The 27,839-nt window shown below is 41.9% G+C and overlaps 1 protein-coding gene across 4 annotated transcripts in view; it reads right to left on the bottom strand.

Moving 5' to 3' along the window:
* Positions 1–27,839, bottom strand: part of BEND5 (BEN domain containing 5) — a 911,380-nt gene that overhangs the window by 367,318 nt on the left and 516,223 nt on the right. Inside the window, exon 1 of one of the 4 annotated variants that reach the window (XM_027683055.1) lies at positions 476–768. The exons of 2 other annotated variants lie outside the window; for them this stretch is intronic. In XM_027683055.1, coding sequence (XP_027538856.1) covers positions 476–695 — 220 coding nt within the window. In that variant the 5' untranslated portion in view covers positions 696–768. Of the gene's footprint in view, positions 1–475; positions 769–27,839 lie in introns of those variants that run through there. One more of the 4 variants, XM_027683054.1, reaches the window with a different exon arrangement.

Genomic DNA, 27,839 nt, shown 5'->3' with positions numbered 1-27,839 from the left:
AGCAAACCCACGCTGGACCAGCGCAGCACCCGCAGGTCTGGCTCCAAATCGTGAAGTCACTTAAAACTAACAAAGCGGACATAAAACAGCACCCCTCTAATCTGCCAGCAGCCGCAAAGGTACACAGATGACTCCGAGCACCATAAACGCGGCGTGGGCAAAAACCCCTAAACTTTCTTTTTTTTTTTTTTTTTTAAATTAAGTTCCCGCCGTCCTCCCGCCCCCCACCCCACCCCTGCTCTGTGACCCACGGGGGTCGCCGTCGTTTTGGGAACCGCCCCGTGGGGCCCCTCCCGGGGCTGGGACCCCTCCCCGGGCCTGGGGCCGCTCGGAGCTGCCCCCCCCCACCCCCTCCCCCCCCCCGGCCCAGCGCCCCCCCCCCCCCCCCCGTCCCCCCCCCCCCCCCCCCGGGCGGGGGGGGGCGTTGTTGCCCCCCCCCCCCCCCCCCCCCCCCGGAGGCCCGTCCCGCCCTCACCTGCCAGCGCCAGGATCTGGGCCTTGTGCAGCAGCAGGCGGTCGCCCCACTCGCCGGGGCTCTCGTCGCCGTCCTCCGCCGCCTCCTCCGGGTTGCGGTACACGGTGTAGACCTTCTGGTTGTCGAAGTCGTGGTGCGAGGTGGGGCTGAAGTCCCTGACGCGGGACACGGGCAGCGCGTAGCACACGTTGTCCTCGAGGAAACGCACGAACGCGTACATGGTGCGGGGCGGCCGCGCGGCCCCGCGCACTCACCGTATTGTTCCTGCCGCCGCCTCTGCGCTCGGCTGAGCGGGCCTGGCCGGGCCGCGCCGCCCCGCCGGGCCCCGCACACACACACAGCCCGCCCAGGCGCGAGCAATCCAGCGCGGAGCGACGCGATGCGCGGCCGGGCGGGGCGGGCGGGGAGGGAGCGGCCCCGGGAGCGGGAATGGGAACGGCAGCGGCTCCCGGCACCGCCGCCTTCCCCGCCCGAACACCCCCCGGGCCGCCCGGCCCCGGCCTGCCTCGGGGCGGCCGCACGCCCCCGCCGCACGGGCTGGCTCCGTCCCAGCGCCCGTCGAGGGCCCGGCGGGGCGCGGCTCAGCCCGCGCTGGGACAGATCCCAGATCCCGGCCTTCGGGATCCTGGCAGGGCGCGAACGCTGTGGGCACCCTGGGTCGAGCTCGGCCCCGGGAAAGACCCCGGGGAGCTCATTTATCCCAAGCTGAAAACTCCGCTCCACAGAAGTAGGCTTTGTTTCAGAGAAATAGGCCTTGTTCCAGAAATGACAGAATGACCCGGGTTGAGAGAGACCTCAAAGATCATACCGTTCCGACCCCCTGCCGTGGGCAGGGACACCTTCCACCAGACCAGGTTGCTCCAAGCCCCATCCAACCTGGCCTTGGACACTCCCAGGTATGGGGCATCCACAAATTCCTTGGACAAACTGTGCCAGGGCCTCGCTACCCTCAAAGGAAAAAATTTTTTCCTGGTATCTAAACCTAGCCTCTTTCAATTTGACCCCATTCCTCCTTGTCCTGTCACTAGATGCTCTTGTAAAGAGTGTTGCCCCATCTCTCCTGTGTTCTCCCTTTAGGTCCTGAAAGGCTGCAAGTCGGTCACCCTGAAGCCACCTCTTTTCCAGGCTGAACAATCCCAATTCTCCCAGCCTTTCCTCATAGGAGAGGTGCTCCATCCCCCTGATCAACTTAGTGGCCTCCTCTGGATGAGAAATAGGCCTTTTCCCGGCTCTGAGGGGGTGACACACAGAGAGTTTTGCTCCAAGGGCCCAGGCAGAGCCAGGGAGTGCAGGGAGAAGGGGCAGGGGGTGCCCTTGTGAGGAGACCAGATCCTTCCTGACCAAACAACACAACGCAGGACCCCACACTCATCTGCCACTTAGCAACAGAACCAAAACGCCAGTTTTCACTTGAAGGTCCTCATGGTAACACAGAACCACCTGCACTCAATAACACCGTCCTGTGGTGAGTGCTGGAAGAGCACAAAGCTTCCCCATCCTCCCCCAGAACAGCACAGTGAGCTCAGAAATGCCGTGCAGGTGTGTCAGAACAAGGGTTCAACACCATGCCATTTTTAGCATGAATTCCCAAACTTTTGGAGACACTTAGATACCGAGTACGGATGTTTTGAGCTTCCTGTATGAAAAGAAGAGTAATGTGGCAACATTGCTTATGGCAAAATCACACCCTTGTTTCTAGTCCTGAGATCTGTTTTACCCAGCCAGTCTTAGGAACAGGACAATAATATGTGGAGAATAAAGGTTAAAAAAAAACAATCACAGAATGAGAACAAGAGAGGGGCATCACCAGTTTTCTGTTTGCAAAACACCAACACAAAATGAAACCAAAATGGATCATCTTTTCCAGTTTGCATATCACTAAGTATTTGCAGGACGGTATGTACCCATTGCATTGAGTTTAACCACAGTGAACTTGTTTTTCCATGTTATCTTTTATAGAGTTCTTCATACATGGGGACAGACCACAAGCTGGAAAACGTGAAGTTCAGTTTTGACTGGGCACTGGCACAGGTTGCCCCGACAGCTTGTGGAGTTTCTGTCTTTGGAGATAACTCAAAAGCCTCTGGACATGGTCCTGGGCAACCCCTTGAGCAGGGTCTGGATAAGATGAGCTCTTGAGGCCCCTTCCAACCTCAGCTACTCTGTGAAAGTGCCAGAAGCTTTCAGTTGTGCCCTGCAGAAGTAGAAGTCTGTCTGTCTGAAGCACCACATGAAAACCCAAGGAATCCATACAGGTGTAGTTAAGCTGGTGTGTTTCAGCAACAAGCTGTAAACTTCCCATACAATAATGGCAGCTTTATTATTTTAGCAATTACAGAGTTTTGCAAATACTTCAGTTTAAGATTGGGGACTTAAATGGCAGTACTTTATGTTAACAATAAAGTATTGCCAGACTGGTATGTAATTACAGGCAAATATAAGTCTGCTACAAAGTATGGATGACAAATGTATTCTAGGAGCAAGGCTGCGAGGGAAATGAAATTCCAGCAAGGATTGCGTTGCTGATCAAATAGTAACAGCTGCTGGAGCGCTGCTACCTCGTGTTACAACGGGGTACAGGGAGCTGCAGGAATTACTCCATGGACACTGTTAGAATTATGTGAAGGACGATTTTGCCCTACAAAGTTAAGTGGCCAGTGAGGGATTGGGTACACTGACTCCTACCGGGATTGTATTCCCTCCGCATCTGAATTCCATTAGCGACATGCAAGACTGCTGTCGAGGGAAAAGAGCTCAGGAAAATGGTGAGACTGGAAATAACAGGAGAAGCACAGAGAAGGTTGTCTTGGAAGGGGACAGATCCCTTCAGATACTGAGGAGGCCTGGGTAATTTGTCCCAATGAAAGAAAACTGAAAGACTTCATGTGACAGCAACTAGCATCTTAGTGGGGGGGGGCTGTTTGTTTGTTTGGAGGTTTTTTTTGGTGGGGAAGGAACACTCCAAACTGGTATTTGCAACATTTTACATTTGAAGGTTCAGTTACAGCAAAGGCTGTACAGATCTTTGTATGAGCAGCAAAAAAATAAACGGTCTCAAATCCTCCAGACACGCTGTTTCACAGTTCTCCACTGAAGGACATTTTTGGGAACAGATAAGGGTCGGGATGATAAATGCATGTTTACTCTTGGTCCCCAGCACACGCATTGAGCCAGAAGGCATTATAATGCTAAAGAATTAATAATGATCCAATACATTTCTCTTCTGCCTACAAGGAACAGTGTTAATTTCTGGCTTTAAAATCTATAAATAATCTGCACTGGTTAGCTGTGAAGCTGAGGAAAAATCCATTAAAGCACCGAATGAAACACAAGTCTTGTCACTCCTGTCTTTTGGACCTTTCTCATTTCTACTAATGGTTTGCCAGCTGCTTTAACACTGAGGTGAGCTTGAAGTTTAAAGGTGTAGAGCTATTTTAAAGGTGTAGATTTTAAAACTCCTTGTTAAGGGAATTACTGGAACACCACCAAATTTAAATCCTCTAGCAAGTCCAGCCTTTTAGAAACAACACAAAGAAGAACTACTGAGAAGTAAATTGTCTTACTTTCAAAGTGCAAATGAAGCCTCAGCTTAAAAAGTAACGCCGTCGCTCTGAGAGTCGAGAAACCACAAAGCACAGTCCCAGCTCTTATGAGACTCCTGAGTGGCTGTTTCTTGGAACACTACCTAGATTTTGATGGTGATATTTTTCTTGAAAAGTAAAGAAGGTGTTCAATCAAAAGCTGATGCCTGCAGTTTTGATGTGCACTCTGTGTTTGCACTTGGAGATACAAAATGAAAAGCTAATAGTTCCAATAAAAGTTATGCAGGTGCTAAATCTCTTTCACAGCAAAACATTACAATTAGGCTCATCATTCACATTACTTCCATGTTTAATGCCAAACTCTCAAAGGACATCATATTGATTTTAAATCTGCTAATGAAGAAATTCCCATTTTCTTTTACCATTCAAGTGGAGGTGCTTCACTACTACCTGACTACTCAGCAGTAACCATACACTGGACCAGGAATCCCTACACACTGAATACATAGAAAACTGTTGTTTTGTTGTGAATTTATTTATCCTTCAAGTAGTGCATTTCTTACACAATTGTTTTCCAGGTCAAATATACCCTGCAGGAAGACACATTCACAATTTTTTAGGTAACGCTGTATTTTAACAATGACATTTAAAGTCATGCAGCTTAAGGAAGAACTCAACTAACAATGCCCAAGAACTAAAGACTGTTCAAAGGTTTATGTATGTACAGGCATATGATCTACTCACAGTCTGGTTAATTTTTACCAAGAATATGATCAATAGGGTGGTCAGAACATAACTCCATTCCATGGTTCTCATTTTTTTATCTTACAATAAAGTGCAAGATAAAGTCATTCCCATGTATAAATGAATCTTCCTCTGAACAAAGTCATGTACAGCTTCTAGGTGTTTTGAGAGAGAGTGGTTGGAAGGAGGGAATCTACTATCCAGACAGCAGGGTAAGCATTCAAGAGGGTTATTCCCCTTTATATTTTTAAATAAACTTTAACTCTCAAGAAACTGTTGCCACAATGTGCTTTCAGTGTCACAGTGATTACATACAAAAAATTTAAACAAACAAAAAAAAGAGGTCCGGTTCCTGTGTGATCTTAGAAGATGGATGAGAAAATATTTTTGTCCATATATAATCTCCGAAGCACTCCATTACCAAGAGAATAGTATGGGAACCCAGATTGCATAGATAAATTCTTAAGATTTAATCTTTTGAAATCTATGGCCTTAAACCATCCTCAGAAGAGAAAGAGCATCACTGCAAAGCTATTTAGTCCCAATTCCTGAGAGTGATCTAACTTTTCTTGGGACTGAAGATAGTACTCAATCATCCTTTACAGTAGACTCCCACATCCTAACAGAATATTCTTTCAAAGAAATGAAACCTAAGGAATACTTTATGGGTCCATTCACACAGGAGGCACTCATTTCCAAGCTGGTATATTCTGTAGCATGAAAAGGTAACGATTAAGCCAAAGTGACCACAGGAGAAGGCACTTTTCTCACTGTTAATGACTGGCTGGAGAAACTGAGGACCAAAGAAAAAGCCAGACAGTCATTAAATGCTGAAAATTCCTGACCTGAAGGTCATTATTACTATTATAAAATTGGAAAATGAAAAAGTAATTATTTTCTTTGGGTTTTTATACCTATTAAAAATATAAAATTCCAGTGTCTGTTGCTGTGGATACTGGTCTGCAAGATACTTATCTTTCCCATTCTGGCAGGCTGTGCAATGGATAGATCTGGGACTGGCAACCCTTCAAGAACGTGTGCCAGACTGTATTTTCCTTTTCCAAATTACAGGTTAAATGTGCCCACAGAAAGTCAACAGGAACCAGGAGACGCTGCCAGTCGGCTCTGTCTTGCCTCGGTGTGAGCAGCAATTCTCCCCACCCTCCCCAGTCCTGTGCTCAGCGGGAGCCAGGAGCTGGGTTGTCTGGGAGCTGCAAATGACTCTCAAATGGCTGAGAGTTTCAAGCTCCTACCCTGATGTTTACCATTCAAAATCTTGCTAAATACCATCCCCTGTACTCAGGCAGTGTGCTGTTTTCCATGCTGTAAACTTCTTGCCTGAGAGGAAAGTTGGGAAGACATTTTCTTTGAGCTGACTTGTGCGTGGACTGGCCTGTAAAACATGTCCTTTAGGTGCTGCTGCCACCGTCTTGAAGACAAGATTGCTGTTGCAGCCCAAATGATTGTTATCCCTGCTACCATCCACTGATGGCTTCAGCCTGTATATTTTCACCCTAACTGGGAATTTTATTTGGGATTTTCTCTTCTCCTTTTTTAAACCAGACTTTCCCCTGGCTTTTGACACATGTTTTATTAATATGACTCTAAAAGTAGCTTTACATGCATAGATTTTGCACCACTGCAAGAATTCAATTCCTTCTGTACTTTAGATAGAAGGGTGACTTTCATTTGGCAAAGACTAAAGTCTTTTTGTAACCTTTGGGCTTCAGTGTAAAATATCATTACTAGACACTGCCTATGGTTATGTTATGCTTTAGACAGAGCTTCTGAGTAAGACTGTATTAATGACCCTTTTTCATAATATTTCCACTTTGGTTTTCTATTTTCACATCTGTACAGAACTGTTCTGCCTTGAACTGGCATTTATGTCTCATTGTGACAGGAAAAATGATCCTGCAGCCCTTTTCTGCAGAGACCTATTCTGCTTGAGAGGTTCACACAAGTAATATGGGAAAGGAGGTCAGCTACTAAAAATGCAGGACCGCATTTTTTCCAGAAAGGTACCCCCACATAGTCCCACTTTCCTTTAAAAATCTGATTTTAGCAAGAGACAGGACAGGCTCTAGAGATGATTCTTGCTGTTTTGGAAGGTTCTTGACAATCAGCAGCAGCAGGAATAGGGCTGTGCGAGGGCAGAGTCAAAACTGCTTAAATAGATGTTTTCACGACACAGTGCTTTTTAATTCATACTCTTGTCATACTCCTTCTAATCCCTTTCAAGGCTGGTTATATTTCAGAATAAAGTGAGTTTTTAGAAAATGTTCCCAGGAATTAGTGTTCACATCTCACTTCTTCAGGCGGTAGAGTTTTCTACTTCTAATGAAAGTCACAATCAGAGATGGACCAGCTGCTCTTCTGAAGAACATCAACTAATGTGAGCACGTAAAATCCTGTTGTGGAAGGTGAAAGGGAGATAACAGAGCAGGAATAATCCTCAGAATATTTCAGCAAAGTGCCTTCCTCAGCTGTGTCTTGTTAATAATCGTGTTTAAATTAAAAGAACAGAAAATGAATGCCGAAACTGCTGGCAAGTGAAAGTGCAAGTGCTCACTGATCTGAAGACCTTCACTATGCTCTGTGAGCCTCCTCACTCTAACTGGGACCAGACACCATTTATGAGTTACAAATGAAGCTGCACCTGGTCTGTGCTAGTAGTTGAATTAAAAACAAACAAACAAACAAAAAAAACATAGAAAAAGCAAATGTTAACTGGAAGAAGTTTCTGTCACCCAGCTCCCAAAAATCCATAGCAGGGGATAACTGTCATAGACCCCTCCAAGAATTCCTCTAGTTCTTCAAAGCAGAGTAACTCCCTTCACTCACACAGCAGAGATGACTGCCATTCATCTTTGTCCCACTTACAAGGAAGGTGTTCCCTCAAAATAGAAAATGGCATAGGAAACTGGTAATCCAGGAGGTGTTTGAAACCTCAAGGGGCTTCATGCTTTGCTGTTTTTTTCCACAAAAGCCTGAGCAACATCCACTGTGCGATAATATTTAACATTCAGGGGAATCAGGATCTTTTTTTAAAGTGTGATCAGAAAGAAGGGCCCATCCTAGGCTGTCACAGAATTCCTCATAACAAAGAAAGCTTTGTTTCATAAAGAAATACCTTGTACTGGAATACCCTAGGGAAACCAGAAGGTTTTTGGTTTTTTCTAAACAAAGACGGGAATGTTCGAGTTCCAGGTTCCCTTTAAGTACTCTTCTAACATGAATATGTTTAGGATGCTCTATCAAGTTCATGCATGAAATGTCACCCAGCCGTTAGTACATTTCTATGCAAATGCAACTGTGAAAGCTAATAACTGAAATCTGCATTTTTTTCACATTTCCAGCGTATTATACAACTTCTCATTCTTTCCTGTTTTGTAGCTCACATTAGCCTCTTGTATCAATAAAATAAAGCTCAGGTTATATTGCCTCCTGCTTAAATTCTCTACAAACATCAAAGCTGGACATTTGAATAAGCAATTTAATGTATACATTTTTTTTCAGTTCAGTATACTGATTTTCTCCTGGTAGGAATAAGAGTTCTGCAAGACGACTGCAGAGAAACACACCATTCAGAATATGAATTGGAATATTCTTGCAATGCTTTGCAGTGAAGATGGTGTGATATTAAGATTAGATCCTGCATATAATCAGATTTTGATGCTTGTACACACAGTCTGGTATTTCTTTTCCTTTACAAGGTTTATATGCAAAAACACAGCAATCCAATATTTTGAACATACACTGTCTGCAGATACTACACAGTCCAAACTGATGAAAAAATAATGTCAAGGAAAATAAGAAACTGTCTGGGGCACTGCAGCATGTAGACTTTGCTAAATTCATCAGAACTTGTTTTACTATTCCAAGGAAAGAAAATATTGCAAAACCAGTCTTTCCAGAACAGCGAGAGCAAACAGGGCTTGTGTCCATCCCTATATTAAATCTTGGAGTAAAGATCAACTCTTTGGGACCAGGAAATATTTCTATAATCTTTCAAATTCTCTGATATGATACATACAGAATTTCCTCCAAATGGCCTATATTTTCCAAATTCCCTCTACATACCAGTATATAAGAGGTAATAAAATGCAAAAGATAAGATAGGTGGGGAGGCAATGGGGATTATATTACAGGCAAAAGGTGGCACTACTGAGAATATATCACAGTATTTAGTGAACATAAATATAAAGCATACCTTCAGTTTTTATCCAAAATATCCAAGAGAGAAAAAACCCCACAGAGCAAAGGAAGTTTGAATTTTGTTTAAGGGCTAAAACAGAAGCAGCACAGTGCAGTAGGTCAAGATTCTGCTTCAAATAGTTAACTGATTGGGAAGTAAGCTAATAACAGTTTAGATAAACTTTCACTTACGAAAAGTGATGGATTGACACATTTCTTAACAAGTAATGGCAGTTCACTAGACATCATTATCTGCCCTGCCTCTGAGCTGGAGACACTATCTAGAACCATAGGATCATGGAGTCATTTAGGTTGAAAAAGACCTTTAAGATCATCAAGTCCAACCGTTAACCCAGCACTGCCAATGTCCCCAGGTGCCACATCTACACATCTTTTAAATACCTCCAAGGATGGTGACTCCACCACTGCCCTTGGCAGCCTGTTCCAGGGCTTGACAACCCTTTCAGGGAAGAAACTTTTCTTAATATCCAATCTAAACCTCCCCTGGTGCAGCTTGAGGATGTTTCCTCTTGTCCTATTGCTTGTTACCTGGGAGAAGAGACCAACCCCTACCTGGCTACAGCCTCCTTTCAGGTAGTTTTAGTGATTGATAAGGTCTGCCCTGAGTCTTCTTTTCTACAGACTAAACACCCCCAGCTCCTCCTCATCACACTTGTGCTCCAGACCCTTCACCAGCTCCGTTGCCCTTCTCTGGCCACGCTCCAGCCCCTCAGTGTCTTTCTTGTCGTGAGGGGCCCAAAACTGGATTCGAGGTGTGGCCTCACCAGTGCTGAGAACAGGGGGACAATCCCTGCCCTGGTCCTGCTGGCCACATTATTTCTCATACAGGCCAGGATGCCATTGGCCTTCTTGCCCACCTGGGCACACACTGGCTTGTGTTCAGACACTGCCAACCAGCACCTCCAGGTCCTTTCCTGGGCGGCTTTCCAGCCACTCTGCCCCCATCCCATAGAGCTGCAGGGGATTGTTGTGACCCAAGTGTGTGACCCAGCACTTTGCTGTGTTGAACCTCATCCAGTTGGCCTCAGCCCATTGATCCAGCCTGTCCAGATCCCTCTGCAGAGCCTTCCTGCCCTCCAGCAGATCAACACTCCTGCCTGACTTGGTGTCATCTGCAAACTGACTGAGAGTGCCCTCGATCCCTTTGTCCAGATTGTTGATAAAGATATTGAAAAGGATTGGCCCCAATATTGAGCCCTGGTGGACATCACTGATGACAGGCCACCAGCTGGATTTAACTCCATTCACCACCACTCTCTGGGCCTGGCCATAAGCCAGTTTTTACCCAGCAAAGAGTGCACCCATCCAAGCCATGAGCAGCCAGTTTCTCCAGGAGAACACTCTACAATGAAAGGCATAATCAGTCTCCAAGGGAAAGGCAGTTTTTAATTCCGTAGTGTGATTACTAACAAGGACACCAATTATAATTTAACCAAAGGGGGAGAGAGTAATTTCATTATTCTAAGGCTTTTATATATACTTTTGTGGTCAGCTACTTCCCACAGAGGGTTTTCACTGATTTTACACACCATGCATGACACCAATATTTTGATTTTTCATGCTCTCTCCAAAACTCACTGAAATAATTCTTAACAACTCGCACAGGTTTTGTTGTTTGGGGTTTTTTTGACTCTGTTAATCAAAAGAACAAGGACAGTAGCCATTCTTGCTCACACATCATGCAGTAAAATGGACTCCAAGAGAGGTTGGACCTATAAAGGACTCCAGTGGGCCTCAAATATCTATATGCAGCTTCACAATCCAAGAAATCCCACAGAGTTATTGCTTACCCTGCAGGGCTGTCTCAGAACAAGATCTCAGAGACCATCTGTGCTCAGGGTGGAAGCTGCCAAAACCCCATCCACAGAAACTGTGGAGCACAGAGCATTGTAACTCCCATCCTCCTCTGGAGCAAAGACTGAAAGAGGATACCTCCATCTTCTTACTTTAACAGCCTGAAATCCTCACCTCTGGTGAGAATATATATTCTCATCTCTGGTAGGTATATATAAAGCTCCTTTCAAAACATAAGCCAAGAGAGATTTCTTTCAAAATCAACCAACAAGACCAGGAGGACACCTCACTGATGTCTCCCATTTTTCATTGATAAGCTCCTCACTGATAAGACTCATTGATAAGACCCTTGCCTGGCAAGTGAGATACCTGGCTTTGGTTCCCCCATCTGGCTGAAGGAGTTCAGCCCTCCCACTCTGCATCTCCAGTTGTATTAATCCCTTTCTGCATCTAAACATACATAATTTCTTCTAGTCAAAACCCCCAGCAAAGGAATGCATGTGTCTCCCAGTCTCACACTAATGCATTGTGCTCCACTTGAGTTCTTACTGATCTCATGCAGACATAAAGGTACAGCAAGTAACCAAGCTGCTGCAAGGTAATGTATTTCCTCCACTGAGAGCAAACTACTTGGTGTTTACGTCATAGAGTCATGGAATCATAGAATGGTTTAGGTTGGAAGGGACCTTAAAGATTAACCAGAATGACTTCCCTCGACCTGCTGGCCACGCTGCTTTGGATGCAGCCCAGGATACAATTGGCTTTCTGGGCTGTGGGCACACATTGCCAGATCATGTTGAGCTTCTCATTAACCAACACCCTCAAGTCCCTCTCCTCAGGGCAGCTCTTAATTCATTCTCCACCCAGCTTGTATTTGTGCCTTGGATTTCCCCAGTCCATGTGTAAGACCTTATTTTAAGAGCACATACATTAGAGCAGTCACTGTAAATCAGCTAATTTGCGGGACACTTTTTATTCCTCAGTAATTTCTTTAGGGGTCTGTATTCTAGGGAGAAAAGCACTGCTGAAGTGGGAAGTAAAAAATGTAAGTAGCAATTAGTCTTACTCTTAAATACTTAAATAGCTCCAAGGTTATGTTTTCTCTGAAAAATATTCTCAGTGAGTGTATTTGATGCTCTTACAGCACATTATATGTTTTAGCTTCTTCAGGCTTTTGGGGTTTTTTTACACTTTCAGATTTTAAGACAATTGGAAGTGAAAAAAAATATTTACATGTGAATGTGTCACTTTAATTGTTTTGCATTTGGGGGTTTATCTGATTGTGGTCCTTGCTGAAATAGCAAGATCAGTATAAACTACATGCTTAGGAAGACTAAGAAGAAAATCAGAATTTCCTTTGTCTTAAAATTTCATCTAAAACAGCAGCTATGTCTGTGGGATGCTATTTAATTAACATCAGTGGAAGACTGTCAGTAATCAGTATTGCTGAGTGGTTTATTTACTTGGAAAAGAACCATGGGTTTCAGTACCTAACTTTCATCTTTTAAGTTTGGAAGTTTTGGTACTAGAGATTTAATTTGCCAAGTTATCTCTAGGCAATTAAAATGTATTCTATCGTTTAACCTTTGGATGATGTATAAATATGCATAGACACTCCTACAAGGCAATTTGTCTGCCAATCTGGAAAATGCTAACGTTGTAGTCAATAAGTCAACAGTCTGCAATGTTAAATTATGAAATCAGAAAGAAGTGCAGTTCTCATTCAAGCCAGATATAAAGATCATAAGGATTTCCAATTTTCTGTGTGGGACAGTAAATTTCAAAGATGACTCTATTCTGCCCCAATAATCACGGTCGGCACAGCATGTTCAGGTATTGTTGGAGAGATTAAAACCGCAAAAACAGAGCAGAACAGCTCAGCATCAGATAATCACAAGCAATTCTGTGTCAGCAACAGACAGCTGGAGACATATGCCAACAATATTACAAAAGTGGTAAAATGGAGATTTCATGACAGCAAGGACGTGGGTTTCATACATTAAGCTAAAACTCAACCCAAAACATTGAAATTGTTGTTCACAAGTAAGATCTCTCTGGCACAGTGTTCAGAAAGTCTACCATTTAGCATAAAAAAAATATGTAAAGCGAATTTAAGCAGAAGAAAGTATTTGTTTCTCTCTTTAATATTTTGGATGGTGATCACCTATTTGATTTCAGTGTTATTATAATGGACAAAAGGATCAGAATGTTTGTTATGTACCAGTTATGTACCAAGCTAATGATTTCTGAGAACCTTTTGTGAAAAAGCTAGGCTAGATGGATTTTTATCTACAAATATTTGTTTAAAGATTTTTACTTCCAAATACAGTTTAAAAGAAAATGAACAATGCTGTTTTGTTTCAGTTGACATAGCTTGAATTATACTGCTATTTCCTTTCCCTTGAGTTTTAAGTGTCCCTGTACTTCCGTGATACTCATTCCCATCTATCCCTGCTTTTGTCTTTCACTTTTTTAAATTAAACATCTATGGCTAAGAAGTAAGTCTAAGAAAAAAGGATGAAAAAATCCTATTATATTTATTGCTATGAAGCAGAAGAGAGAACAGGGAAAATACTTAAGACTTGTGAAGCAAAAAATAATCTACCTTTCCAGTGCTTTCTCTCAGCGCCTCCCTTATAGACACATAAAAACCTTTTATTTCTTCTCTTTTTTTTTTGTAGTAGACTGTGTAAAATCAAGATAAAAAAAAAATTAAACCCCAAGTTTCCTATTTTCACAAACAGTTCTCAGAAAACTCTTTGTATGTTGGATTGCTTATAAAAACAGAAAATGGCTTGAAAATATTCACGAGGAAGTAAAAAGTGTTCTGATGAGCTCACTTCCCCCGCATGCGAACAGCAGGTTCCAAGTTTTTATAGAGGTGGTTGGGCCTGAACTTTTTCTGATTTTATTGTTGAAGCTCTGCCTTTGTATCTTTAAGGGTTTTGTCCTGGGATCTTGGCATGATAAGATTCCTGAAGCTGTGACTTGGGGAGGGTAATGGAGACAAGTGACTTGTGAAGGAACTAAGGCCCAGGCCCCTGAGGTCTTTGTGGTTTAGGACTCAGAGCCCGACGTGGATTGAAGAACGATGTAACGCTGGAGGCGCCGATGAAAGAGTTTGAAAAACCAATGCAATAAGAGGCGTCAGCAGGGAATAGCAGATTGATTGCAACAGCTAATGCCAAAAAGTTCTGAAGAGAAGAAAAACGTACTCTGAGTAAAAGAAACAAAGAAGAAAAGAAGGAAAGGATAGCAAGAGCTTGCACACCTCCGGCAACTTGCCTGCGTATCGACATGTATCTGGGACAAGTAATCAAGCAATTTTCCTAACTGCTTCTTTACAGTCATGCATAAACCTTGATGATGCTGTTCAGTCTAGACCAGTAGGTGGGGTTGAAAGGATCTACCCTAAAATTCAACTTACTAAAACTTGAGCAGCTTGAGGAAGCTCATCTTTTGGATCAATGGAAGGCCAGCACATCCAGATGAGAGATGGCCCACCAATTTAGGGATAGGAAGAACCATTCTATCCTGAACTGATTATGGGTTCCTCAAATATGTAGCATAGACTGAACACATAGTATTGGTGTGCCTGAAGCAAGATAGGATAAGTTTAAGCTATGGATTCTCGCCCCCCACCCCTCCCAGATTAATAACTCAATTAATATGGTAGCTTTTTTGAACAGACAAGTGCACAGACTCTAATTTTGGGATGTAGTGAACCACTCTGAACCACAAACCTATCTGAACGGAGGCCCAAAGCCAGCGTACCAAGCCCTGAGAGGCTCACAGAGATACAAAGATGATATTCCAGCCCCACAAAGCCCATGCAGCACCCATCTGCTGTCACAGTGGGATGTGGCTGCAGCAATCCTACATCTGATCATTAAAACCTGCTTTAGCTTGTGTTGGGGTCACTACCATGCAAAATGCATTACAGTGGCCTCCATGCCTCTCTCATCTCCAGCTGGAAGCCAGCCCATCAGATTGGCACTACTGGAGGAACACTGAAGCTACCTTATAGTCTCTCCTTACCCAGGCCAGAACACTGACTGCTGCAAAAAACATGAATCAGGAGTAAAACAGGGTGATGAATACATTAATCAAAATGATCACCGTTGCAAGATCTGCTAAGAACAAAGAAAACAAATCCAAGGAAAGTTAACACCAGAACCCATTTGCAAGGCTGCACGAGTCAGCTAATGAAATAACTGTCAATTGTAGACACGAACCTTTTGTGCTTTTGCACAATTTAAATATAAAGTAATTTGCATTCAGGTATCCAAGTCTCCCTGAAAAAAGATTAACAATAGGATTCTCTTTCTTTCCACAACCTTTTTTCTCCCTCCCTTCCCCCCAGGGGTGGCTCTGATAAGGTCACCTTATTAATGCAGATCTCTGTTTTTCAGAAAGCAGCCAGGAGTTTAACTGTTTCACTGTGAAATGATCTATGAGATGAGAACAGTCCATTTTTTATCCTTGATTGATCATTTCAGCATGTATAACAGCAAATCCTAAGGGACACCACTCAAATCCCTGCTTCAGAATGACCTAGAGACTCAGTGCTAAAAAGTGTTGCGCTCCACTACACAACCCCTCATCGTTTTTTTCTTAACTTCTCATTTTCCACAGAACATAATAAAGTTGCCTTGCATCATTACAGTTCTCCGTAGGAAAAAAACCATCTTATAAATAAGCAAAAAGTTTTAACAGCTGAGAGTTGGGTGCCACTACAGCGAGCAGAGGAACTGAGGCATCAAGCAGTTAATGCCTTTTCCCCAGACACAAAGGCAGGAGCAGGTCTATGATCCCAATTCAGGTGTCACGGCTTCTCATTTCCGTCCCTGGCCATCAGACACCTGTTTCCCTGCTCTTAATAGCCTCTGATGGGAACTGCCTGGTGGCAAAATCAGAGGCTCTGGCTCCTATATGACGAGTTGAAAATAAAGCTATTGCCCTTTATTTTTTTTTTTTTTAGTTATTTACTGTGTCTAAGCTTTATCTCAATTCCATTGTTGGGTTATTCTTCTCCATTCTATGCGCTTCCAGCCAACTAATCTTCATTTTGCTTTTTCTGATGACTTTATGCTGACATGTACAGAGTCCTTAAATAAATCATTACGAATATAAATAGCAATGGCTGGATTACAAAGGATTCTGGAACACTTGTGATAGTAAATTAGCAGGCAGGCAAACCTACAGCTGCCAGCAGCTGATGTAATATTTTAGAGAATTGTTTTCTAGATTGCGTAAGGGAGAATTGTTGGCCTTTGAGCTTCATTCTCTGTTTCAGTCTATCAAAGAGTTCAACAATCTGATGCTCACACAAAGTTCACAGAGAAACAACTTATAAATCCCAAATATCATATACACAGACTGGGGAAAATACAAGTCTGAGACACAAGCTAGAATTTAGGAAAAAAACAATAGAGAGACATCTCTCTATTATTAACGGCACCTCTAAACAGATGGACATTATATCCACAGAAAGAGCCACCACATCAAGGAGCATTTGACACAAATTTCCCTCTTTTTTCTTCCTGTCCTTTCTTCATAAATACTAAACTCAAACAGGCTGTTGTATTATAACAGTGCAATGTGTAAATTCCTGTAATCAACTGATGGAGCAACATTAATTATGGAGACTTTGTAAAGGCCACACACATCTTTACATCCCTTTATAAAATGCTGACACATTCCCCATCTAAAAGAGATTACAATCACAGAGGATGATCCTGCAAATGCCTACTATTGAATGTAGCATTTGCTATCATGAGTAAGCCCACTGAAGCTACCAGAAACTCACATGGCAGGACAAAAAGCTCTGATTCACATATATGACTAACAAAGATATTCAGACCACAACATTTCCCATCTGACTATGCTTTTGCAGGCTGAGATTTAGAGGGTTGATGCTTTCAGACTTGAGAAACAGTCCAGGACAGCAGGCTGGCTGTGAGATGACGCAGGTAAGAGGTGCAAGAACAGGTAGTGGTTCCTCTCAGACTTCTTTAGAGAAGGAAGACAAAATTTGGAAAGCTGTGTCAGGAAGGCATTTATGTTTTAATGATGATGAAACTGAGATGGGAGGAGTATAGGTCATAGAAGGGATATGGGAGATAATAGCAGAGATGTACTAAAGAAAAGATTTGGATTATGTGGGACTTAGCCAGCAGGGACAGTAGGCTCAGTGCTAATATAGAAAAGACGGGGAAGCAATAAAAGGATTCAAAGAGCAAGAGGCTTAGTTGTGAGCAGCAGGAGAAGTGATTCTTAGCCAACCCATTGCACTTTGGTAGTTAGCTGTTGCTCCTGAGCCAGGATACAGAAGGTAACGTCCACAAAAAAGTCTCCTAAAACTCCCTGATTACAGAAAGGACAGTGGGCTCATTGGGTTCCTGGTCTGTGCCTGTTGGCAGGTGAGTCTGCAGTGTGAGTCCCGCAGTGAAGGAACAGTGCAATCACCACATGGAAGTAGCTCATGTAGTGAGCACCCTGAGATGGAATATGAATTGAATTTCCTTGAATCCAAAGGAATATGCTGTTCCCTGGCACAACATGTAACTGCCTTTCACTTGTCTCATTTGTAGGGAATGATTTTAGTCTTTGGCAGCGATGAGTGGCACATGTTGTAGGTGTTTTGCCGAAGGTGTGCTATTTCGTTAGCTGAATGTTGCTTAACAAAGTCTCATTGTTTTAGAAGGCACACTGTAATAAATTATTAGCAGGTTATCACTGATGGATACATAAAATCCACTGAAAGCATCAACTGTCATTCAGCAATAGCAAGGCCTGAATATTTATTACCTTTTATTTATGTTATGTCTGTTCTAGTTCACGGACAGGTAAGAATTCTAAGACACATTAAAAATCATTTCCAGTGATAAACATCCACAATGTTTTTTCATCCCCACCCAAAACAAAGCAATTCTCTCTCCACCTATGCCCCTGTATTAGTAAAGGCCCAAGTATAGGGAGAGTTCTTGCTGCAGTCCCTGAGTGTTGTCCAACTCATATTCTTCCACATGCAATAAAAATCTCCCTCAAAAATCATCAGTAGCATGCAACGGTCCAGGGACAGAATAAAGCAAGAAAGCAAGATTAGTCTAACAATGATTAGCATTAGTGTAGAGCATTATAAGGTCAAATTTCTGGTTGCTGCTCTGGGTGACTATTTTTACAGCGCAGTGAAACTGAGAAAGGGGCTGCTGACTATTCTCAGGTTTGTGTTAAGGCTCTTGGTATGTCCAGTGGGAATGAGAGCCTTCCCAACAGCACACCACCACATTAGGCTGCCTTTACCTTAGTTTTCAAGAATAAATTCCTGCCTGTTGAACATTAGAGATATACCTTCAATAGCATGCTATGTAAATATTAGCTACATTATTCTGAAAATCTTATATTTCCCAAAGTGACTTTTTTTAAAGACTATTAGTGCTTTTCTGAGAGATACAGGTTTTTGGGGTTACACAGTCTATGTACAGCAATTTTGAGATGAACAGAAGCATAGCTAGCAAAGATGTAAAAAGAAGAGAAAAATATTTTTAAATTACTGCAAAATACAACTTGAAGCCATAAAGATGCCACTTTTAAGAGAAGGAATGTACACTTGTGCTTGTTTTATTAAAGAATAAACTAAATGAAAAAGGGATTAAATGAGATCTGAAGTTAGTTCAAAGTAGTTGTAACAATGCAGCTAAAGGGCTTTTACTCTTCGCTCTGCAGAAACATGAACTTGCATAAACATGGGCAGAACAGGTACAAACCCAGGAATGGCAATAAGTCAGGACACAACAAGGCTACAAATGTGGAGTGCTCACAGCAAGCTTGGATCATGAAATATAAAGCCCTACTGCAGAGGTAAGGGAGGTGGAATGGTTGCATTTGTAATGAAACACACAGTTTTGCTCACATCAGGTTGTTTTTTGGTTCTGTTTGTAATTTGCATGCAGTATCCTGAGTTGAGCCTGGGTTTCATTGAAGTAAATAGACTAATTTTTTAATGACCTTCACCTGCTGTGTATATATACTGGTCTCTCAGGGCCAAAAGGGATTTTAAGGGTAAGAGAAAAATTAAAAGCAAACCAAATTTAAAAAAACTCCCAAGCTTAACTGGATTAAAATAAATAAACCTATGTATACTGTCTTCAATTATTGACAACTTTTTGGATTATTACTTTTGAATTTTAACTGACATGCTTCCATGTGATGCACTAAAGCAGTTTGAAGCTAATACAGTAATTTAAGGGCTCAACTCCTTCATTAACATAAAACTAGAGTGTTTTGATTTGTTGAAATTTGGGCAATTAGTAATGATACATTTGCTGACAGGTCGTGAGCAGCAACAATCACAAACTGTACACAAGGTACAAGATTTATTTGTCAGAGTGCATGCTTTTTAAATCTGAGTAAAAATGGATTTTGTAAACTGATTGAGATTAATTAAAGGTATAACTCGGAGAAGGAAAAAAAATGACTCACAGCACATTTATTTTCAGATCATTTTTCACTGGGCACTTTGCAGGTCTAACGAGCAGAAGCTCCTGACACAGCGTGCAAACAGCTCTGCTTTCACATCAGGGAGAGAGGGATGGTTTTTTTCCTCATTTTTCTTTCCTTGGGCTGTCTGAAAGCTATGTGTCCAGTCCTTGAGGTTCCTGGCAAGGCACCAGGGAAAAATGTACAGTTCTGAGGAGAAACTGATCTTACCTACTTCAGGAAAAAGTAAGAATAAGGCTCTAGAAGGTCTGAGAAAATACTCTCTGTATGAAATTTCTCAGAAGTCAGAAAGAAAATATAGAAGAGCTTAAAATATATTTTTTCTTATGTATTTTTTTAATGGTTGAGTCTATAAACACCAAATAAGAAAAATATAGTGATGTGAATTATATGGACTTCAGCAAGGGGTCACAGGCTGCAGTGTCCCATTGCAAGCCTGTGGCTTTAGCTAGTTCCCCAAAAGGTTTTTTTGTCCAACTGAATTTTTTATTGTAATTTGAAACAAACCAGAAAACCAAACCCCAATATATTTGTATTTCAGATGATTCAGCTATTGTAAATCGATACCCCAGGAAGTGGCTGAAGTGACACCAGTTTACCCCATGCAGATCTGCCCCATATCATTACTCCAGTACAACATGGTGCAGCTGGTGAGCAGGATCCAACCCTGGAACCCCTCACCCAAACCACTGCTTTTTCCCTGGAGAAGCTGGGGAACAGCTCTCATACAGCAAACATCTTTCACACAGGGGGGCAAGACCCCTCAGCCCTAGAAGCAATGGTGACGCAATAGATTATAGCAGCAGCAAATTGATTTTTTCTTGCAAGCAAGAGCAGACATTTCTGCACCTTCCTGGAAACAACATTTTCTGTGGGACAGCCCAGGGAGGCTCAGGGAGGCAACTTAGAGGAGGTAAGAGGATGGGACACGGTCCCTAGGATAGATGCAGTGGGAAGTGAGTACCAAACCAGCAGAAACATGACTGGTTCTCTTATTATCCAGCGTGAAACCCATCAGAGATTCCAGGGCTTAACACGGTACCATGAAACATCAAAATTATCAGCTGTTTCCAGACATAAGAACAAAATATTATTTCTCAAAATACTGGGCAAAAACTTCAGTGTTAGAGTGGGCAGCTGGGAACAAGGTAAAAGGGATGTCTTTTAAAATGCAGTGTTGTCCAAAAAGTTCCTTCAGGTATTTTTACTCACTGTTTCAAAGAGCTTGTTAACAGAGAGAGTTCTCAAAGTCTGTACCGTTGCCATCCATGCCACTGCCCCTGCTCAAAGGAGCAAGTCCTCAAAGCACAAGAGAAACAAATGGAAAGTGAAAAGAAAGTTCAAGTAGCCAGAGCTGGGGCTCATGCTCGGTTATTCCGGCACTGCTCTCCCGGGAACACTCTGCTCCCAGCCAGCACCTGCAGAAAAAGACTCTCACTACTTTCCAGCCAGGCCAGAAAGGATAATCTATCTCAGTGCCTGTGAAAATCACATAATCCTTTTCCATCAGGATTAATATCCAATGTCACGCCAGTCTGATACATACAGGATGAAGTCTGACACTTCTTGTTATAAAGGTCACTCAAGGAAACAATCTCTGCCGTCCCCAAAGCACAACCCACAAGTGACAAATTTCCATTCCCCCTCTGTATGTGTTAAAGAGGCAATCTTCATCATCACCATTTTTATTTATTCCTGGGAACAATTTCCACCTGGAAAGCTTAGGGGCTGTGTCTGGGTAGGTTTGTTCCAGCTACAGCAATAGTTTAATCAGAGTAAACCAAACGGCAGCATTCCTCCTTCGCTGTGCAGTTCAGCTGCTCTCTGTCCCCCTGCAGAGATACCTGTTGTGATTCTTGCAGGAGAAAAATGACCCATTTTCAGGTACACACAAAGAAGCATTACAAAATAAACCAAACTGCTGCCTGCAGTTCATCACAAGTTACAGCAACCTCATCACCCGCAGAAAATGTGTTATTACATATATGAGACAGATCATAACTGAAAGTTGGAGGCTCAATAGTCATATATTCAGGCACAACCAGTAAGGAAATGTATTTTTCCTCGTTCATTTTTAGCCAACAGTATGTGAACAGCAGTTTGAAAAGCTGGTGAAGCAAGTAGGCTTGGAACAACTACAGCACATTCAATCGACATAAGGATGGGATCAGGTCTTGTTATGTATTCATCTTATTCTACCTTGTTAAAATCTAATCCAACTTGCACCATCTTCAAGACCTGGAGCAGGCCCAGAAGAGCAAATCAAGCTTTCTTAGATGGCACGGTGCAGGCAGGTCCTGCCTTTTGGGATTATTAAAAGATCCCATTTTACATCTTAACCCTCCGGGCAGAAACAAGTCTGCAAGTCACCTTACAAGAAGAAATGGAGGAAGGTGTTACATCATTAAAAGCTAGGCTACTATTTCTAAGTGTAGGCACACACATTAAGTAATTGAATCACTATCTTCTTATCTTGGGAAGCCAAGCTGCTGTTACTCCAGATTAAATTGCAAATGTTCACCATCTTTCAAATAGTAATGTAAATTTGAAGTTGGGGACTAACCTTTCTATAAGCTTTAACTGCTCTTTCTGCTCTCCAGGCTTGCAGACAGCCAATATTATTCTGATTGCTCAGATTGCTGAACCCAGAATGTGTATCCATACTGGTATTTTGCCAATTTTTGTCATCTTCAGCTTCAATGTTTTTATAATTTTTCATAACGGTTCAATATTTCATAAACAATGTACCTTAGGAAATAATAGATATACATACATCTTACTGATACTATAGGCATCAGCTTACTAACAGCATTTCATAGAGACCAAACAATTCATAATAAATGACAGAATTAGGAAATAAGTTATCCAGATTGAGTATCCTGTTCCTCCCCCTTAATCATTTTCAGGGACTCTGTCACTGGTATCAAGCTGAAAATACCACAAAAAATATTGTATGACAGGATTAAAATTCAGAATGAGCATGACAAATTGGAGAAAGAGCCTGATGAAAAAATGGTGACAGATCAATAAGGACAAGGTTATACATAAGGAATAACTAACTGAACAAATGCAAGTTTGAAGACGACCCGAGAGAGAGATTTTGTAAGAAACTGTGGCATATTTTAAATCAGAAACTCAACACAAGTCAACAGCATCAGACTCTACAAATGAGGCAAATATGAAATCTGGGATTTGATCTTCTCACTCTGTTCAGCTTTTCTAAGGTCTTAGCTGGAGCAGTGAAGAAATTACTGTGCAGGGAGTCCAGGGGAGAGCAAGGACTTGCACAGAGGTGACACACAGTGAATGGCTGGAAGGACTGAAGTTATTTGGTCTTAAAAAAAGCAAACTTCAGATGCTTAAAAGTCTGTTGTGAAAAAGGAAAGGAATGATTTGTTCTGTGTAGTGGAAAGGGTAGAAGAAATGGACTTCTTACTTCAGCAAGGTCAGTTTAGTTTAGACATCATAGACTGCTCTGACCTGAGACTGCAAAATATCATGGCCACTTGCTACCCAGGATGGGGAGTGTCTGTCCCTCAAGGTCAGAAAAACATCCCTCAAGCATGGTACAGATTTCCTTGGCTTGGGTTGGCTGTTAGAGCAGATGACAATCCAGGAATCTCCTGGGATGACTGTCAAAAACTTTGTGGCATTGCTGGTTAGGGTAACACAGGGGTGCTACCATAAAGGAAACAACTCACAATTACGCTTTTCTGGTCTCACAAAATTCCAGAATTACAATGTATATTCCTGAGTGCATTTGAGCCCAGACACCTGGCATTTCAGGGGAAGGCAGAAGTGTACCACTGAGATGATTCCCCCTGTATTTTGCCTGCAGCAAACCCAAATACATTCCTGTGCCACATGGCCACACACATCCTGCAGCGTGGGATAATATTGTCACATAACCATCAGGCAGAGGAGTTAAACAGGCTCCTCTGAACACTGCTGGGGTTTGCAGGCAGGGGAGTTAAACACTACATAGGAATGTGGTCACACAGTCACAGGCTGGGAATGCATCAAGCATCTTCCTGGGCTTGCTCCTGTGGGCAGGGTAGGAAGCACAGGTGTGCCTTATATGAAAGAAGCTACCCCAGCAGGAGTAAATAGGAGAAATATAAGCACGTGGACTGAAACAATGAAGTTGCTGGCAGATGCGTCAAATATTCCTGTTATTTAGTCAACAACAATCCAAACTCAGTATATTTGCCGGGGAGGAGGGAGAGGAGAGCTGGCAAAACCAAAATGAACTCTGGAGGGAAAAAAAAACCCCATCTTTTTAATGTTTTTTGTGACCCATTTTTTAAGCATTTATTCACAGTGACTTTTTAAAGGAGAGAAATACACATAATTTGCACTTTGGGATAAGTTGAAGGTGTCCATGCAATTTCATGGATGGCAGAATACCAATTTTGCTTAAATGATAGAGTCCCACCACATGTCTCTTATTTAAATGACCTGAAAATAAGAGATATGAAGGCATAAGTAAGAACTGAAAATGAACCTAAATATATAAAACCAGTGAATTCAGTGATATTTCCCAGTGTATGTTTCACCATGAGCACCAAGCCCACTCGTGGAGATTGTTATCCCTCACATTAGCCCTCTCCAGAGTGGTCACCCTCATCCCAAGATATCCAGAGTTCTGCTGGGCCTATACAGGGTAGCCAGTCACTTAGGGAAAAAAATCCTGACTCACTAACAAAGCCAGAAGACAGATGTTTTGTTCAGAAAAACCATACTGTGTTGGAAGAGCAATATAGTCCTTCTGTGGGTCCTACGGTACAATAAAAGCAGAAAAAGCTGGATGCCACCCAGGATTCCCACAGTATTTGAAAAGTTGGCATTGCAAGAATTTTATTTCCAAGTCAGAACAAACAAATGAGGGGAAAAAAAGTTTAAAAAAAAAAAAGAAAATTGAGGTGTCTCCTGAGGACAATAATACCAGATTTTGTTTTCAAAAACTAAAAACATTTAGGTTTTATAGCATAAAAAAAATATTTCAAACTTAGCATCACTCCATGGTTTCTCTCAACTTCATCAAGTCAACTTTTGTTTCATCTACTTTGACTCCTCCTCCCCCATCTATTTGCTTTGGGTTTTTTTTCCCAAGATTCTGCTATGTCCTCTCTCACTTTGCCTTTTTCTGTTGCTCAGAGGAACAGATGGTAGTGAGTTTTAATACATTTTTCCCTTCTGTCTTTCCCAGTAACTGCTATGAAAGCAACTGTCCATCTCAAACACCACAAAGCCTTCAAAATCAGTGTTCTTTACCTCGGCTTTGCCTGCTTACTGTCCCCTCTGAGCTTTTACTCACACACTTCCATCAACATAAAAAGCCTTGCCTGGTTATTAGGTAACATCCTACTTCTGAATGGAGTTCCTTCAGAAATGAATCAGAGGTTCATTTTTTCCTGCACATTCCTTATTCACTGTAAAAGGGTTTAATGAAAGCTTTACAGTAGCACTTTTATTTCACTTAATTCTTTTTAATTTCCCTTCACTTTAATTAGCTGCATTCAATTCACACAAAATAAAGTATTAGGTTTGTGCTTTCCTCTGGGCCAAGTCATAGCACTTGCAGGAATCATTAAAGTACACATGGGTCCAGCAATGTAAACTTACTTGTAATATTAAAAGGACTATTTAACAAGAGCAGTAACTGTTGATTTCCTTTCCAGATTTGTCACAGTTCAAATGCTGAAGGCGAGTAAATAGTGTATTTCATTACAGACATATTATTCTGACATTTGTTCAAATAATGGGCTTTGTTTTGTATGACCTTAAGAAAAACAAGTGCCTTACTTCAGAGCAGAATACATCCCTTTGACTTTTAAAGAGCAGCAGATTTCAACATGGTTCAGTACTAAGACATCCTTGTGCAATTCTACTGAAATTAGTTCTGGTTTGGGGGGTCTTTTTGATATTTCTTGGGTTATTTTAACTGTGCCATCTCTATGAGCTGAAAACTAGTTGCACTGGTCATATTGGAAGGAAAAGTATGTTAAGCAATGAACAGTAGTGTTTTCAAGTGTTCATTCTACTTATGGAGAGAAATGAATGCATTCAGCAGTCACCCTAACACCACCACCGAGCATTTCTGCAGCACTGAAACACCCACCTGCTCCTGGGGTGGGCAAAGGTGTAAATTTTAGATTTATACAAATGTAGATGGGCAATGCAGAGGAAACTAGGACAATAGAAACCTTCTGTTAGACACTGCACTATGAGCTCAGAAGAAATTTCATCTTCACCTTCTCTAAGTGCTCTGATGGGAAAAACAGTAACCTAACATTGAATATTCACACGTAACTGAGCAATCGTTTCAATGCGTATCAATGCATATCAATCCCAGCTTCTCTGCATTTCTTATCCTGAATTTTTGGTTGAAAGGGTAGTATGTCTTGACTTTGTCACTGTTGCTAAGTGCATTAATGGTAGTTCTTGCACAAAGCCACAATTCTGCAGTAACACTCCCTACCCCCAAATCAGCCTGTCCTCTTTAAAACAAACCTAACGAAGCAGCTACAACCCGAGTGAATCGCTTACTCATATTGAGGCACTACAAACCCACCCAGCAGTAACATCCATCACGTTATAAATATCCCATTCCCATTCTCTAGCAGATGGAGCACAGCACTTGCTTCACTAATCAGCAGAATATAATTCACCTAAACTCTCAAATCAAATACATTCTCGCAAGAGGAAATTACTCAAATTCACCTACTGTTTTTCTGAAGAGGTACAAACCACAGAGGGAAGTGTTTGCCTTTGCTGACAAAAGCTCAAAGGAAAATACTGAAAATTAGGGAAAGACAATAAACAGAAAGCCCCATATGTTGTGGGGAAAAGGAAGAATAAGCTGACATGCTTACTGGCTTATCAAAATATAGACTTAATTTACTTCAGGAATTGAGGGGGTTTCTGTATTTTAGTTTAAACAGCACACAGAAGGTACTGTTAGGCAGATTTCTGAGCTATTTAAGCATAAAACTTTTACTTCTAAAAAATGATAAGTTTACCAGGCATTAGAAATGGTGCTATAGTGCCATTTGTATTTTCTGGCTCTTCACACACACTTAGAATACGCAGCAAGCAAAGGTGGGGAGCAAGAAAGGAAAGTGGGGAAAGGGAAAAGTAAATAAATTTAAAAAATCCAACACGTCCATATTTTTGATTTGGAAACAAAATCAAAGGCAGAACCAGAAAGGTACAAACTCTGAAATCAGACTGTTAGTCACAAAAAAAAAAAAGGTTTCATGTGGAAGCTTCTTTCCTATTTCAACCCACTTTTCAATTTTTCAGTGCTAGACTTTGGCAGAAAAGTGTGGTACCAGTTTTGTTCTTTCTTTCCTGGATTCTCATATTTCTGTATCGGGTCACTCTGACAGGCAACTCTCAGATGTTCAAGAGAGTAAGGGAACATCTTAGCTCCTCTCCCCATGAGCAGCAGCTGGTGTTTCAAAATCTCATGACTCAGGCTTCGTGACCCCAGTGCACAGGGAAGTCATCTAATGGTGATAATTAAAACAGAAGTTTCTACCCCACTTTACACAAAACGAGACAGATCAAGAACATTGCTCCCTGCGGGTGTTTGCTCAGTATCATCTGGTCACCCCATATCTGCTGAGACAAATGAATTTCTAGCAAGAATCATGAGGATCAAAAATTTCTGCAAGTAGAACATTCCTAGAAGCACAGAGATTGCTTTTGACCTTGAAAGGGAACTAGTGAGAGAAAAATTACATACAACTCCAAAGTCAGAAAAGAGCCTGGCTTGATGAAGCCACACAGCTGAGTAACTGGTGGCTTTACAAAATCAGGACTGTAATATGTGTGCCCACACAAAGGGCTCGGTGGAAGCCTGCAGTGTGTGATTCTTGGGAAGCAAAGGTAATTCCACCTGGAGGTGTGCTCAAGGCCAATTTATAGCGCTGTGTAAAGGACATATTTTATTATACTGAAAATATGGTACAAAAAGCATTACCTTGCCTTATCCACGGAACTTCTGAACAATATTTGTCTGCCTCACCTCCAGTATTGAAATGAAAATGCCATCCTACCTACTGGCTTATTATCTTACTGGGACTGAGAACTTAAACTGGTCTTCACATATGGTTTGTGTGCATATGCGTGTATGCTCTTACTTGAATTTAAACCTTTTTGTAAAACTAACATGAAATTTGGCTGTTTCACAACAATTTCTGTAACAATGGAGTTCTGTTATCCTGTTTATGTAATCTTGATACAAATAATTAAAAAAAACACCACCCTAACCTGATGCTTAAAAAGAACCAATTATTCACAGACAGACCATCAGTCAAATCTGAACTGTGGGAAACCTTTAAACTTTTGAAATGAGAGCAAGCTGAATCCTCCTTCAGGCAGACTGCAGCTTGAAGCACTGGTGGGATGAACTGCCACCAGACTGGAAATGGCATAGAAAAAGCTAGAAAGTGAGATGCCAAGAGAAAAAAAGGGACTTCACAAGGTGGGAAAGAAAGGTTATGCTGGTGTTTGGGAAAGACCAGGAGAAAATGTTGAAAATGTTTCTCTTTGCATAT

This window comes from Neopelma chrysocephalum, unplaced genomic scaffold (assembly GCF_003984885.1).
Source record: "Neopelma chrysocephalum unplaced genomic scaffold, ASM398488v2 Primary Assembly neopelma1_64, whole genome shotgun sequence".
In the NCBI taxonomy this organism is placed as follows: Eukaryota; Metazoa; Chordata; class Aves; order Passeriformes; family Pipridae; genus Neopelma; species Neopelma chrysocephalum.
Note: the sequence above shows the minus strand (reverse complement) of the source record. Positions and strands in the feature narration are given on the sequence as shown.